The 15,425-nt window shown below is 33.7% G+C and overlaps 2 protein-coding genes across 2 annotated transcripts in view; one reads left to right on the top strand and one right to left on the bottom strand.

Annotated features, from left to right (window-relative positions):
* Positions 1-7,546, top strand: part of LOC127873115 (WD repeat-containing protein 64-like) — a 32,287-nt gene extending 24,741 nt beyond the window's left edge. The window contains exons 16-17 of the mRNA XM_052416763.1: positions 4,980-5,001; positions 7,399-7,546. Of these exons, the coding sequence (XP_052272723.1) occupies positions 4,980-4,997 (18 nt within the window). The 3' untranslated portion in view covers positions 4,998-5,001; positions 7,399-7,546. The remainder of the gene's footprint in view (positions 1-4,979; positions 5,002-7,398) is intronic.
* Positions 1-15,425, bottom strand: part of LOC127873120 (uncharacterized) — a 192,871-nt gene that overhangs the window by 158,878 nt on the left and 18,568 nt on the right. The gene's annotated exons all lie outside the window — the stretch shown is intronic.

The raw sequence follows: 15,425 nt of genomic DNA, 5'->3' as shown, positions 1-15,425 counted from the left end.
GCTGCACATTTTGAGTGGTGAAAGGTCAAGGTCATTCTTCAAAGTCAAAGGTCAAATTTTGCGATATTAAGATAGCAACTCGATATTTGGCATGCATGCGTATCTCATGGAGCTGCACATTTTGAGTGGTGAAAGGTCAAGGTTATCCTTCAAGGTCAAAGGTCAAAGATATTGCTTCAAAGCGGCGCAGTAGGGGGCATTGTGTTTCACAAACACAGCTCTTACAACACTTAAACATTTACCTGACATACCACAATGGACTCCACCCAAACCAGCCCCCACACCAAATTCCCCCCCCCCCCCCCCTCCCTTGATTTTTTTTTTATTTTTTACTTTTTTTATGGGGGGCATATAGTCGCTGTTCGTCTGTCTGTGCGTATGTCCGTCCATCCGTGCACAATTTTTGTCCGGGCTATTTCTCAGAATTAATGACCGGAATACAATTAAACTTTATGGGAAGCTTCACTACCAAGAGGACATGTGCATATTATCAGCCGGTTATGGTCAGATGATTTTTCACAGAGTTATGGCCCTTTGAAATTTTCTATAAACTGTACATCAAGGGTTAAGCGAAAAACTATTGTTACTCAGATTTTTAGAATTTACAGGAGATCGAAAAAACATCCTTGTTTCCCTAATTTTCACTTCCTGATAAAAAGCAGGCTAAAACTGGTAGTAAATAACTGTATTTAAACATTACGGTTATAAATTTATTTAGATATTGATTCATTTAAATGTATTTGATGAATATCAAGATACAACACTATTGCGTTAAAATTTATTCCTTTTTAGCCAATATATTTTGGTGCAAAACTATTGAATCTGAAGATACATTACTTTTGCACTTGTTTTTTTTCTAAATTTGATGGTTTTGAAATATCCAAGAAACATTGTAACTAAAGGATAAGTTTTAATGGACATGTCCTTTTGTTTATAACTTTAATTTTATAATGTAATCTTTCAATGACATTAAATTAAGTATACTTCAATGGACGGTTGGTTTCATTTCAACTGTAGAAAACGCAAACCATGACTGACCAGGTACTTACATCTTACTAGACTGGTAACTTACAAAATAACACAGGTGTCCATTATCAGGGTACTGGAATCTCAAGCAAAAATATATTTAACTTCAATCAACAGTTTATTGAACTGAAATAATGTAAACAATATAAGGATAGAACATGTTTCATGTTACTAACCAGGGGTCACTTTCACCAAGCCTTCACTCTTATGATTAAACTAGAACTATGAAAGGCAGTCATCAGAAGTACATGTACATGTAACTAAAATAGTAAGGAACAACTGAGCCTTGCTGTGCAAAAACCAACCTTTGGTGTTTGCGACCAGCATGAATCCAGATGAGCCTGCGCATCCGCTCAATCACACCAGGATCCATGCTGTTAACTTTCAGACCTTTTAAGTGTTGCAGAAGCTTTAAGTATATAAAACAGCATGGATCCTGATGAGACTGCACCGATGCACAGGCTCATCTTGATCCATGTTGGTCGCAAACGCCAAAGGTTGATTTTCCCACAGCATGTCTCAAATGTACAAGTACTTATAAGCATTTGAGGGGACTAAACTCTAGATTGTCCAAGGCAAATAAAATATTATAAAGTTTAAAATTATTATTTCAAAACTAAGTGAATGACTATATTTTTGTCACAGAAACAAATTAAACTGGTAAGCTTGATGTATTCATATCAAAAGGAATTCTATACCATTTGTCATAAAGTAACCCTTTTTGCCACAGTTTATTACAATTACTTTATCTTTGAAACAAGTACCAGCAAACATAATTGCATCAGTCTGTGGTGCAGTCCAAGTTTGAATCCAGCTTGAAACTCTTTTTTTTTCTTTTGCTCTTTTTTTGTCTAAGAAAGTTTGAATTTACATACCGGTATCTATTATGCAAACAAGCTGGATAATCCTATATAATAAAGGACATGAGATCAAAAACATTATTTCATGAAATCATGAGCTTTGTACATAGAGTATATTTGTTTTATAAGAGTGGAAGATACAATTTATGTCATCAAGTGAGCACCAGATGCAATATTTTCATGAGGGGCGAAGTCTGGTGCTCATGAGATGAAACTAATTTAAAGTTTCCATCAAAATACACAATTTTTCTTTTTATTTTATGCTATTTGCTTGACAACAGTAAGCATACAATGAATGAGTGTATTACAATAATGTTATCATTGATACAATGTCACATAACAGTTGCAAGTGAAAATGTACACTAAAGTCTTGACATGGCAGTTATCTTTAATATTTACAAAAGTAGATTTACCTTAAGTAATATCAAATTGAAATATGTTATTTCCTTTATCTTATTTTTTTAATTTAGCAAAGATTTGTTTTATTTCCATTGTATGCCATCATACTAAAATGCAATTGACTTTGTTATAATCAAACTATGTATATAGAGTACAATACAGTCATTTCATTGCAAAACTTGTGAAATAATTAGCAATTGATATGTAATTAAAAGTCTGCATTATGCAATTAAAACATGTATTGTCATAATTACACACTATTCCTATATTTTAATGTTTAGGTTCATAACTTTATTATAAACAAACAAAACAAAAATCCAAAACATTAATATGGTCCTTAATGTTTACATCCAAACATTAATCTATCAGTAATTTTTTGGTAATTGCATCAGATTTAACTCATGACCCCGACCAGCATAATCGTAATGATAAAACACCTACAGTGTAAATTTCAACATCCTTAATGTTATTTATCATAGTCAGCAATACCATACGTTGACTGATGTACCTGTGTAAACTCAAACATCCTAAATGTTATTTATCATAGTCAGATGTACCTGTGTAAACTCAAACATCCTAAATGTTATTTATCATAGTCAGAAATACCATACCTTGACTAGGTAATGTACCAGTATAAATTCAAACTTCCTAAATGTTATTTATCATAGAAAGATATACCATACCTTTACTAATGTACCCTTGTAAATTCAAACGTTCTAAATTGTATTTATCATAGTCATAAAAACCATACCTTAACTAATGTACCCTTGTAAATTCTAGCATCTGAAATGTAAACAACATTCATGATTTATCATTATGTTTGCCTAAATATTTATTTAATTTGCTCATTTAAAAGCATGTGATAAAAAAGTCATATAGTGCAATTCTTGTCCGGGCTATTTCTCCCCAACTTCTGACTGGAATACAATGAAGCTTTATGGGAAGCTTAACTACCTTGAGGAGATGCGCATGTTATTTGTGGGTTCTGGTAAGATGATTTATTTAGAGAGTTATGGCCCTTTGAAATTTTTAAGTTGCTAAACCATCCATCCTATTATTTTGTCCAAAGTTATGCCCTTCAAGACGTTTCCTTTTATCTGAATATGTAGTGCAATATTGTGACAAAAAAAAACTTTGGGAAGCATCACCCGTCTCCCATGGTTTCTTGTTTTCTTCTTATATTTGAAATATCATCTTATAAATGACCACACACCCACATTACTCCCCCTCTCAACCCCCCCCCCCCCCCCCCCACACACACACACAAAGATTTTTTTTTGAAACACGGTAAAAAAACACTAATATAAGACCGTCCAACCATCACACCCAAGCTATTGCTATCAAACTTGAAATATAATCTTATTAGTTTGTTTTATGTCTTAACAAATGTTCAATAGATTGTTGAAAATATACTTGAACTCAGGATCGTCTATAATGTACCACTTCTTTAAAACATAAGCGATCAATATGTTTCAATTATGGCCCTCTTCCAGTTAGAATATGACTATATTACCTTGACCTTATTGAATATGAACACTTTCCTCTTTATACTGTCAAGCACTCGAAGAAAAGTCAAGCGTGCTGTCTTCTGACAGCTCTTGTCTAAATATTGAATTAATTATACACTCTGATACGTTGTAAGTAATTAATTACAAATTTGGTGCAAAACAAATAATGTACTAACTTTCATATATCAAGATAGCACAAGAGGCCCAATGACTATAAAATTACTCGTTCTCATACCCAAAATTTAATTGGGGGCCAAAAAAACAAAAAGTTATATTATTAGGGCTCACAAATTTTTGCCTTGTAGTAATCCCCCTATATGTAGGCCACTCAGTCCTTCTGCCCATCAAAATTTAAATAAAGACTCTGAAGGAGTGTATAAGGTAATTGCATTGTCCGTGGGTAGATGGGTGGTTGTGTGATTGTTTCCAACCGTGCGATTTTGTTTCCTCTACCATGCTCCTCTGTGAAAGGTCAAAGTCACAATTGAAGATTACAAGTCAATCATTTTTGTTTAGGCTTTGTAACTTAAGATGTGTGGAGCAATTATTTTGGGGCATATGTAACAGCCTTATTAATGTCTATCTTTCATAACTTTAAAAGCATTTTAGTTATATAAAATTGAAACTTCTTAGGTTGTATTAAAGAGAAGGGAAGTGAACAAGAAACTTTGCATGGTACTTCATAATTATGTCATGGTTTAGTTTTGACTCACTCATTCTTAAACATATTGAGATTATTATATCTCATACATAGATACCTTACGTACTTTGACCAGTCATACATAGATACCTTATGTACTTTGACCAGTCATACGTAGATACCTTACGTACTTTGACCAGTCTTTGGAAGGCCTAGGGGTTGGATGGGAGATGTGCATTTGGCCATCTTCATGATTACAATTATGAAATAACAACATTAGCTGGTCGCTACGCAACCAACTAAAAACAGAGCTATGGTAACGAAACTTCATACATAGATATCTTAATATCAAGACATTGCTTTGGATTTCACATGGCTTTTGTGGGGTCAATACCACCATTACTATAAATAGAAAATATGGAATTTATGAATTAAAGTAACTAATTCAATTTATCTTAATAATAGATTTCTTATATTGAGACCTAAACATGACAAATGATGAGCAAGAGTTTGTTTTTACTACAATTATTTCATTTTGTGTTTCAGGAAGACAATATTGGATAAACATGTAACAATGATGCTTGTATGATTGCTTGAGTTTCTGCTTGTTTCTGCTGTCTAACCCCTGTGAAAATAGAATATCTGTTGGATGTAGGTGCTGTTGCAGCTAAAATTATATGAGACTTGCTCTATAAAACATGGAGCCTAATGCATGTGTGTAAATTGTCGACCCAGATAAGCCTATGTGACTGCTGTTGTTATACTGCTGTTGAGCACATTAAACTCTTTCAGTGCTGGAACCGAATTTTAAAGGCCTTTGCAAACAGTTTGGATCAATATCAGAAGCCACAAAACTTGGCGTCTGATCTTGATCCAAACTGTTTGCTATTTTGATAGTATTCTTTGAAAAAAATCGAAGAAAATGCTAATTTTAGAATTCAGCAAACAACATTTTAGCAGACGACAAATTTCCCAGCATGCAAAGGGTTAATGAGTTATGGGTAACTAGAAGCACTACCGGTCCCAAAAGTGTAATGCTGTACATTGTTACTCTGGTTCCAATAACCAGAACTGCCCCCCCCCCCCCCATCTTGAATGTTCCCAGATCACAAATTAAACAATATGGTGGATAGGTTCAAAGATTAGACCAATTAACTCAGTACAGATTTATTGACATATGTTTTCATGCAGATTATTTACAATATTGTGAGTATTTAAGACCGAGTTTTGGACTATTTCAAAGGGGATGCATGTCTTTTCATCATTATTGAGCCTCTTATGGGATATATGCCCCTCCCCCCTCCCGCTTCTAATGTACTGGTAGGTGATATATTGTTTGGATAATACACAGAGCCAAAAAGTTGATGCTGAAGCAATACAAATAAATATTGCTGTGTTTGCTTTTTTGCTAAATAATTGAAGGATGCAGATAATGATGACTTCAAGAAGATAATTGAAATCATGCAATTCATTCTGTATTAATGTTTTGTCTACTCTAACCCAAAAGCATTATTTTACAACAAAATCTCTAATAAAATGTGTATATTTTAGTTATTGTAAGGATATGAAAGATGTAATCTCACTTTGATCTGAATATTTCTTTAAGACTAGACAGTGTGGTGATTTTTAACCAGGTTTTCCGAAGGAAAAAACTGGTTATTAGATTGGCGAATGCGGGCGGGCTGGCTGGCTGGCTGGCGGGCTGGCGGGCAGAACAAGCTTGTCCGGGCCATAACTATGTCGTTCATTGTCAGATTTTAAAATCATTTGGCACATTTGTTCACCATCATTGGACGGTGTGTCGCGCAAAATAATTACGTCGATATCTCAAAGGTCAAGGTAACACTTTGAGTTCAAAGGTCAAAAATGGCCATAAATGAGCTTGTTCTGGCCATAACTATGTCATTCATTGTGAGATTTTAAAATCATTTGGCACATTTGTTCACCATCATGGGACGGTGTGTCGCACAAAAGAATCACGTCAATATCTCCAATGTCAAGGTCGCCATGACTAAAAATAGATTTTTTTTAAAAACAAACTTACAAAGGGGATTAATTTTGTTTGTTCATTTCAAAAGTTCAGTTTGAGTTTTCTCCCATTTTTCAGATTTTTTTTTCACAATGAAAACCTGGTTTTGTGACAATTTTGTCCCTTGTTGATATTTCACATGAATATTACCAGCAATATGTATATTTATCACATGCTATACCCTGTTTCCCATGTAATACAACCAATACATATTTTTATTTTTTTACACATGTGTAATACAAGATTTTAAGCGTTTTAATTGGCTTAGTTTTCGTTTATTGACCAATCGCATTTTGTTATTTTGCTGAAATGACATTGCAACGTCAAATGACGTCACGAAAAGTAAACAACATTCGGGATTTATCATAATGTTTGCATAAATATTTATTTAATTTGCTCATTTAAAAGCATGTGATAAAAAAGATCTGACACTTGTTGTCATATCATACCATATTTTATTAAACTCGTCCAGGAAATTCGTTAGTAAGCTCGCCAAAGGCTCGCTTGCTAACTAAATTCCTGAACTCGTTTAATAAAATATGGTATGATATGACAACTCGTGCCAGATCCTATATATATTATAGAGATTGTTCATTAAATAAAAAATAAAATGATATTTTGATAAAAAATGGAAACTGCTTTTTATATTCATTGACATGTTATATTTATCGGTGAAAAGGCATGCCATTATGTGTTTGGCATTATTTTGGAGAAAAAAACATGCTTTTCTCATAGAGAATAAGTAAAAAAAAGTACAGTGTTCAAATTGTTATGTTTCATGTAAAATTCTTATTATTCTTCAGTGGAATAAAATTTTGCACAAATATTTTTTTGAAGTGACACTTTACTAAAGAGAATATTAAGTTTTTTTAACACACCATCAACATAGAAATAAGTTACACGTTAATACTAATTATATATTTATATTTATTACAGGTATCACCTAGAAGGCAATCTGTGTTTCAAAAGGGGGGCTCAACACGACGTGAATCTGTCATGAGCATCAGAACTGCAGCGTCAGTATTGCCTCCCATTACCACTGCGTCATCTTTAACACAGAAATAATGATTATGTTAGCCTGAGCATAGATATAAGTCTTGCTCTGGGAAAATTGTGCAGAATGCATGTGTGTAAAGTGTGGTCACATATTAGCCTGTGCAGTCTGCACAGGCTAATCAGGGAAAACACTTTCAGATTTTAATGGTATTTTCGTTTAAAGGAGGTATCGTTTTAGGGAAAATTCACTTATAGCGGAAAGTGTTGTTCCTAATTAGCCTGTGCGGACTGCACAGGCTAATTGGCGTTTACACTTTGTGCACATGCATGAAGCTTGTTTTTCGCAGAGTGAGGCTCATACATTAATAAGGCTATAGGTATACTCAGGCAAGATAATGTTTAATGAATAAGGCTATAGGTATTCTCAAGCAAGATAATGTTTAATGAATAAGGCTATAGGTATTCTCAAGCAAGATAATGTTTAATGAATAAGGCTATAGGTATTCTCAAGCAAGATGATGTTTAATGAATAAGGCTATAGGTATTCTCAAGCAAGATAATGTTTAATGAATAAGGCAATAGGTATTCTCAAGCAAGATAATGTTTAATGAATAAGGCTATAGGTATTCTCAAGCAAGATAATGTTTAATGAATAAGGCAATAGGTATTCTCAAGCAATATAATGTTTAATGAATAAGGCTATAGGTATTCTCATATACATGAACATGACTATAGGTATTCTCAAACAAGATAATGTATAAATAATGCTTAGTTTGTATAGGGTATCTTAAATGAAATATCGTTTAATAATCCTGATGATGTACTGAATACTTTTTACCTTGATAATAGCATAGTTAAAGTTATAAGAAGCATAATAATGTTTAAATTATGCTAAAGATAAAACAATATCATACTTCAAGACATGTAAATGATACTTATGTTACATTAAAAGACATGTAAATGATGTTATACTAAAAGACATGTTAATTGTACTGATTTTATACTGAATGACATGTAAATGATACTGGTGTTATACTAAAAGAAATGTTAATTTTATTGATGATGTACTTAAAGACATGTAGATGATACTGATAATAAAATCAAAGCGCTGAAGGCACTGAAGATGTTCGCTATTGCATAATTCAACACGCAATTCATTTTTGAAATGAAAATCAATCGCAAGTTTGAAATGAACACACGCCATTCAACTTTATAAAGTGTGTGTCATAGCGCACGGGTCGAGTTTTGTGTGCACTTTTTATCATCCTTATTATTTCATAGAAATAACTAAGACAAAATAAAAACAACATGCTTTTTGGAAGTATGATGAAAATGGTAATGATAACTTTATATAAAGAAAATTTGCAGTCACTATATTAAAGGAATATTTTTTTCTTATATCAAATGACTATCTCACCAAGAATATAAATTCATAATGAAAGTTCCGTGTACAAAACTTTTGATTTTTGACACCATATACAATTCAAAATATACAACAATCTTCGTATCTTGTATATGGAGGAATAAAAGTTTATAAACATTGCTGTTTATGCTTTACTTATTACCCGAGCAGTTCACACGGTGTCAACAACGCTAACATAAACATAGGTATAGAGCACTCATGCGCTTTTAGGCGTAGCTGTTTCAGTTTTCATCTTAGTGACTTTTACATAACGCCAACAGACACGCATGAATATTTTCGAATATTTAATAAGCTGATTCGAGATACAACCTCTGAATTTTTGCTACATCACTGCGTATGTGCTCAATTCAAAGGATGTAGCACTGTTCAGTGTCAGGAATTCCGGACTACTCTCTGTATGCTCAAACGACACAAATTGTGGCCCTGTTACAATTACGCGTTACAATCCATCTTGCAGAATTTCACTTTCGCCTCCAAGATGAGAAAACAATCATTAGCGAAATAGTATAGTGTCACGATAAGAGAAAATCGTTTAATTATCATACCACAATGTTTGCCGTACTTGGTAAGCACGTCTGGAAATCATTCCTTAATGTGTGGATAGGCTGCCATTATTAACAAGTTTGCTATTTTCAATTCAATTTTGTATCAAAAAGCATTGTTCTTAAATGTGGCATTTTCAATTCGCAATGAGATTTGTAATGACCCTCGTCATGTGAAAATGGGTCTTATTCCATATGCGCCCATCATATAAATAGCCCACTCAGCTATCACTCCTTCTGATAAGGAGGAACATAACATATTGAGTGATTTTAAAGCGAACAGCATCGCCTATGGCCTGACTGCGCAAAAGCACATGTTGGGTTTAACAAACGCTTGCCGAAACGCATAAGACCCATTTTCGCATGCCGGCGCTATTGACGTGTGATTTAAATGTGTCGAAAGAAAACTGCGTTTAAATCAAATATAAACATACAATATATTTCGATAGTGAAGAAAGATACTCATAACAAGGCATATGAGGACACATATGAAGTGCTCTCCCGTAGTATATTTTTTATTTTACTCACACTAATGTGTGGTTTGACAATGCTAACACACATTTCATGCGGTGAATATGCAGCTTACAAGTGAAAAACACAACACAATAGTTACACTTTTGTTTAATTGTATTTAATTATTTAGAAAAGTGAATTGCTAATTTTATTTCAAAGTCAGCGTATACGCCGACTACATTTTTAAAAGACATTTATTGTTATAAATATATTTAATATAATATATTAGGTTGTTTTCGGTTTTAGCGATTAAAAAGCATTTTCGAGGTTGCCTATAGTATGCCTGTAGTAATTCATGAACTCATATCCAACTGTCTATGTATTGAGAATTGTGAATATAAACAAGCTTAACCTTCTACTAACCTTCTGCTATTGCATTCGTATTATTATTATAAATTGTTTGTTATATTCGGGTTTAGCAATTATGAAACTTTTTTTTGTCTATCGTATCGCTGAAGTTATTGTTGAACTTATGTTCAACGTTTTATAAATTGAGAATATAAACAAAGACCTATAGATAATATGGGTCTTTGATATAAATAAGCGTCAACTTTTTCCCGAATCTCTCATTTTACGACCTGTACTACGTCATTGAGTTGTATGCGAGAGCGTAAACTATTGCGTTGTTATAACCCGTAAACTTTCCTTTGTTTATCGACAGACGCATCTATTAATAGCCTCATATATCATGAATGCTAAAACAACCGGGAAAAAGAACCATGTGACCAAATAGGACGCAAAACGCAAATACCATGCGACTACGACTTTTATTATGCAAGAAAGCTCCGCAATTCCTTTGAAGTCGGAGCCTTGTGATTGCTATTACTTAAATAATTGACCTCTAACTGAAGTAAGCAAAGGAAACGCAGCACCAAATTGACCCTTTCCTTCTATGTGCGAAGGCAGATTGAATTTTATTAATGTATGGTTTGCCTATTATAACACACATTATAATGCGGTAAATATGCGACTAACAAGTAAAAAACACTATAATTAAACTTTTGTTTTGAATTAAGTTATTTAGAAAACAAAATTCCAAACCTTATTTCAAAACAGCAAGACTACATTTTTGAGAGAATATTATTGTTATATTTAAATGTTTTTTTTTAACAATTGCAGCGATAATGAAACATTTTTTTATGTTGTCTATCGTATCCCTGTAATAATTGTTGAACTCGTGGTCAACGTATTATTAATTGAGACCTGTGAATATAAACAAGCGTAACCTTATACTACTGCGTTATTCACACACGGACTCCCCTTTGTTTATCGCCAGCCTCAGATTTATGAATGAGCTGAGCGAAAATACTACGTCACGCACACGCAGCAGAAAGTGGACTATTTTAATCATTCATAAACAATCTCCTCCGCGACACGTACAATACGATCATCGTTCATTGATTCTTTTCTATAAAACCCCGTTCGAAAATATTGAATGTAACACGATATTAATATAATGTTGCCATTTGTGAATACACATAATTGGAGAACTCAAACCTCTTGCATAAATTATACAACTCTTTCTTGCGCGGATACGCAAGCGGGTATTGGGTTAATCATACCTAGTCGTATCGACCTGAATTTCACACTAAGCACTTTAGACGGGCGCTAAAGCGCCCATCTAATGACTGCTTTTAAGACTGATGCTTCTTATATATTTAAAGAAATTGTTATTTTGAAAATCATATAAATAAAATTGTTTTGTGTTGTACTTATTAAGATAAATTTTATGAGAGTTTTTTAATGAACTTGGTAAGTATAATTTATAATACCGATGCGGTATTGTATATCTAATACTGTTTATGATATACTAGAAGCTGATATTATATATATCAAATCGATTTAAATATTACTAATATCAGCTTGCTCTGAAAATAAACCATGTACCTGTATACAAGTTATCATTTATCAAAAACCTGGCCTTGGTAAAACAGAGATTCATGCAAATATGTAAAGCGTCGTCACAGTTTAGCCTGTGCGGATTGGGACGACACTTTTCACTTAGACTGGACTTTCCTTTAGAAAAGACTTTATCAAAACAAAAAATTTCATAAGAAAGGAAAGTGTTTTCCCTTATCAGCCTATGCTGATTGCACAGGCTTATCTGGGATGACACTTGAAGAACATACATTTAACTCTGTTATATGAGAGCTCATATCATATTTAGCTTGCTATTAAATATGATGACCACTCTCCAATATTTTGGGCATTTACTTCAAATAAATCAATAAATTTAAAGTTTATTCATATTTGTTTATTATGATTGCTTGGTTTTTGGATGCTTTCAAGTGAAACATATGATAGATAATAAAATAGATTTATTGAATATGTTTTGCAAGTGCAACTAAAACTTTTGCACAAAGAACAAGTTTTCATATTCTGATATTGCATATTTTGAATGTATATCATTTGTAATGCGTAATTATTTTATTCATGTATATAAATTGTGTGCATTTGTTGTTTTTGACATTTTTTAGAAAACGCATACCAGTATTTTTTTACTAACTTATTAATATATTTATAATCCAGTTTATGTTATACTAACATACAGAGACTGTGATATGTTTATTTGTTGTTTACAAAATGTGAAAATCTGTATTTATATTTAACATGTGCTGTTTGTTTTAGGTAATGATGACCACTACATTTTTATGTCAAGAGTTAATAAATATTATTTGAGAAAAAATACTTTTTAGTTGTTCGCTCTTTTGTTCTCAACAGTTAGCGACGATCTCTCCTTTGCAGGGGTGATAACCACGCTATATTTTAAGGTTAAGTTTGTGTATACATGTACATTCACAGTTCTCAATTTATAAAACTTTGAACACGAGTTCACCAATAACTACATATATACTATATATAGACAACGACAAAAATGCTTTATCATCTCTAAAACCGAATATAAAACAACAACTAGATATAACAAGAAAGAAGATATTCGGCGTAAATGCTGACTTTGAAGTAAACTTTTTACTATTGTATTTTGGTCCCTTGTTAGTCGCATTTCACTGCATGAAATGTGAGTTAGTATAGTCAAACCACACATTAGTGTTTGTAGATAAAAATTATACTATGGGAGTTCACATCATATGTGTCCTCGCATGGCTTATTTTGCGTTTATTTCTTCACCATTGAAATACATCGTATTTTAATATTTGATTAACACGCAGTTTTCTTTCGACACATACAAATCACACTTTCATAGCCGCGTCATGCGAAAACGGATCTTATGGCGTTTCGGCCAGCGTAGCTCAAGCCCAGCCAGTGCATTTGCGCATTCTGTTCAGAGGCGATGCTGTCCGCTATAAAATCATTCAAGCTTTAATGGTCTCATTATGTATCTCCAGACCAGACTGAGAGAAGCACAGGCGGTGTGGGCTACAGCTATGATGGGCGCATATGGCATAAGCCCCATTTTCGCATGAACATTTTGAAAAATGAGTTGTGTCTTAGATTAGGCAACAGCGAACAACTACAGTGCCTGCAGAGCTTTTATTTTGGGTTATTGTTGTTTCCACTTTTACAGATTCTATAGTTTATAATGCTATATAACACATGCGTGCGTGCGTGTCAGTCTGTCTACGTCTGCCCGTCCGCCTGCCTTCACCCCCTTTTCAAGTGTGTAAAGTATGCTGTTGGAAAAATAAATGCCAAATTCTTCAGGAATACTAGTATTTTCAAACATGTTCGGTTTGAAATCGGATGTATCTTCATGCCGAGAATGAATTCCATCGTCGATAATAACAAAACAAAAACTGGACACTCATTAAGCGACAGAGAACAAAACCGAGCCGAGACCCGTATGCACCATCTCACCGTCGCCATAAATTGAACCTGGGTAAGCTGGGTTTAATGAATGTGCGCAGTGTCGTCTTAGATTATCCTTTGCGGTTCCACCAGGCTAATCACGAACGAAACTTTCCGCCGACACAGGCTTTTCGTTTAGAAAAGATTTTCTTTAAACGACAAAAATCTATAAACGCGGAAAGTGTCATCCCTGCAGTCCGCACAGATAAATGTGGGACGACCCTTTACGCATATGCAACAATTTTAAGCCAAGCTTTCCCGGAACGCGGCTCAATTTACATGAAACAAGAACTATCTTTAAAAAAGATATACGGCGTTGATTGTGGTCGATGTTTATGAACGATCAAAAGTTATATCTATGAGATAAAAAGAAGCGGATGCCTTTTTACTGCGCAGTTCTTAGCAACATCACAAGCAAATCAATTACGGGGTGTTGCGCCAGATTTCGTGGCTTATTTTGCTTTATGTGATATTATTACTCAGATATCTATATTAACAGAATAGAAAAACACAAGAAACCTGAAAATAAACGAGTGCATATAGGTCAGCCGGCAATACTCGAATCTTATTTAATTGCATAATTATAGTATAGTGAATTATTGTGCTCATGCTTCATAAACTGGTCTAAATGGATAAATATTTCTAATTAATTTTATCAAAATTGGTCCTTATCATGCAAATGTTGAAAACATATTAACAATCGATGATTGACATACCACAATAATATCGCCGAATATCTTTATTTAGTATCTTTCTGATCAAAACAGACTTCAAGTGCACAAAGTTTACGAGACGGCGTTTATATAAAGATTTCTGCAACTGACCGCAAACTGACCTTGATACCTTGCGGATTGGAATGCAATGCATTAAGTTAGGTAACAATTCTGCTGCTGAAACGACGGCTTGTTTACGCCAACTGTACACGACCAAGGCAACAGCTGTGCCTAAAATATTGATATATCGACACAGCGACTAAACGAACTATTTACTCCATCAGACAAAAATAGCATAGATTCCTTTTTTTTTCCTTCAATAAAAAGATCGCAACCCCTTCTGCGAACTCCGGTGATGAACTGTATATAAACTCTGACTTTCACACACTGGCCGCGAATTGACCCGAAACCTCGCGGGTTGAAATGCAATGCAAGTACTAAATATGAGAATGTAGCCTTTAGTATAAACGCTTTTGTGCTGGTAATTTTCTGAAAATAAAAGGTGAACGCACAAACTGTATTTATGTCGAAAATTGATTGTAAAGCTGTTCTATCTATTGAGCCTTTTCGTTAGAGATAAAATTGTTTCATGCAGTAAAACAGTGTTACAAAGACGCGGATATGTTTCCTATGTTCTGGTGTTATACTCAAATCAGCCAATGGAATAAATGAAGTGTATTCATTCGTACCTAGCCGCGGGAAATTTTATTTGAATATAATTGGACACTTACAAAGGTCAAGTCAGGGTGAAAAGCTGGCTTAATACAGCTTACGCCGAATAATATCGAAGTTAACTTATTATTCTATCATACAGATGCTTTTGGTGTTTAAGTCGTTTGGGTGTGGGTCTGCCAACACTTAAAACAGAATAAGGCTAACTTTAATACGGATAATTTGTAATGACATCGGCATCATTTTGCAGTATGTGAACGCTTCTTGTACCTGGACATAAGAATTCATTGTGTTTAT

Source organism: Dreissena polymorpha, chromosome 3, assembly GCF_020536995.1.
Source record: "Dreissena polymorpha isolate Duluth1 chromosome 3, UMN_Dpol_1.0, whole genome shotgun sequence".
Classification (NCBI taxonomy): Eukaryota; Metazoa; Mollusca; class Bivalvia; order Myida; family Dreissenidae; genus Dreissena; species Dreissena polymorpha.
This window is presented reverse-complemented; position numbering and strand designations above follow the sequence as displayed.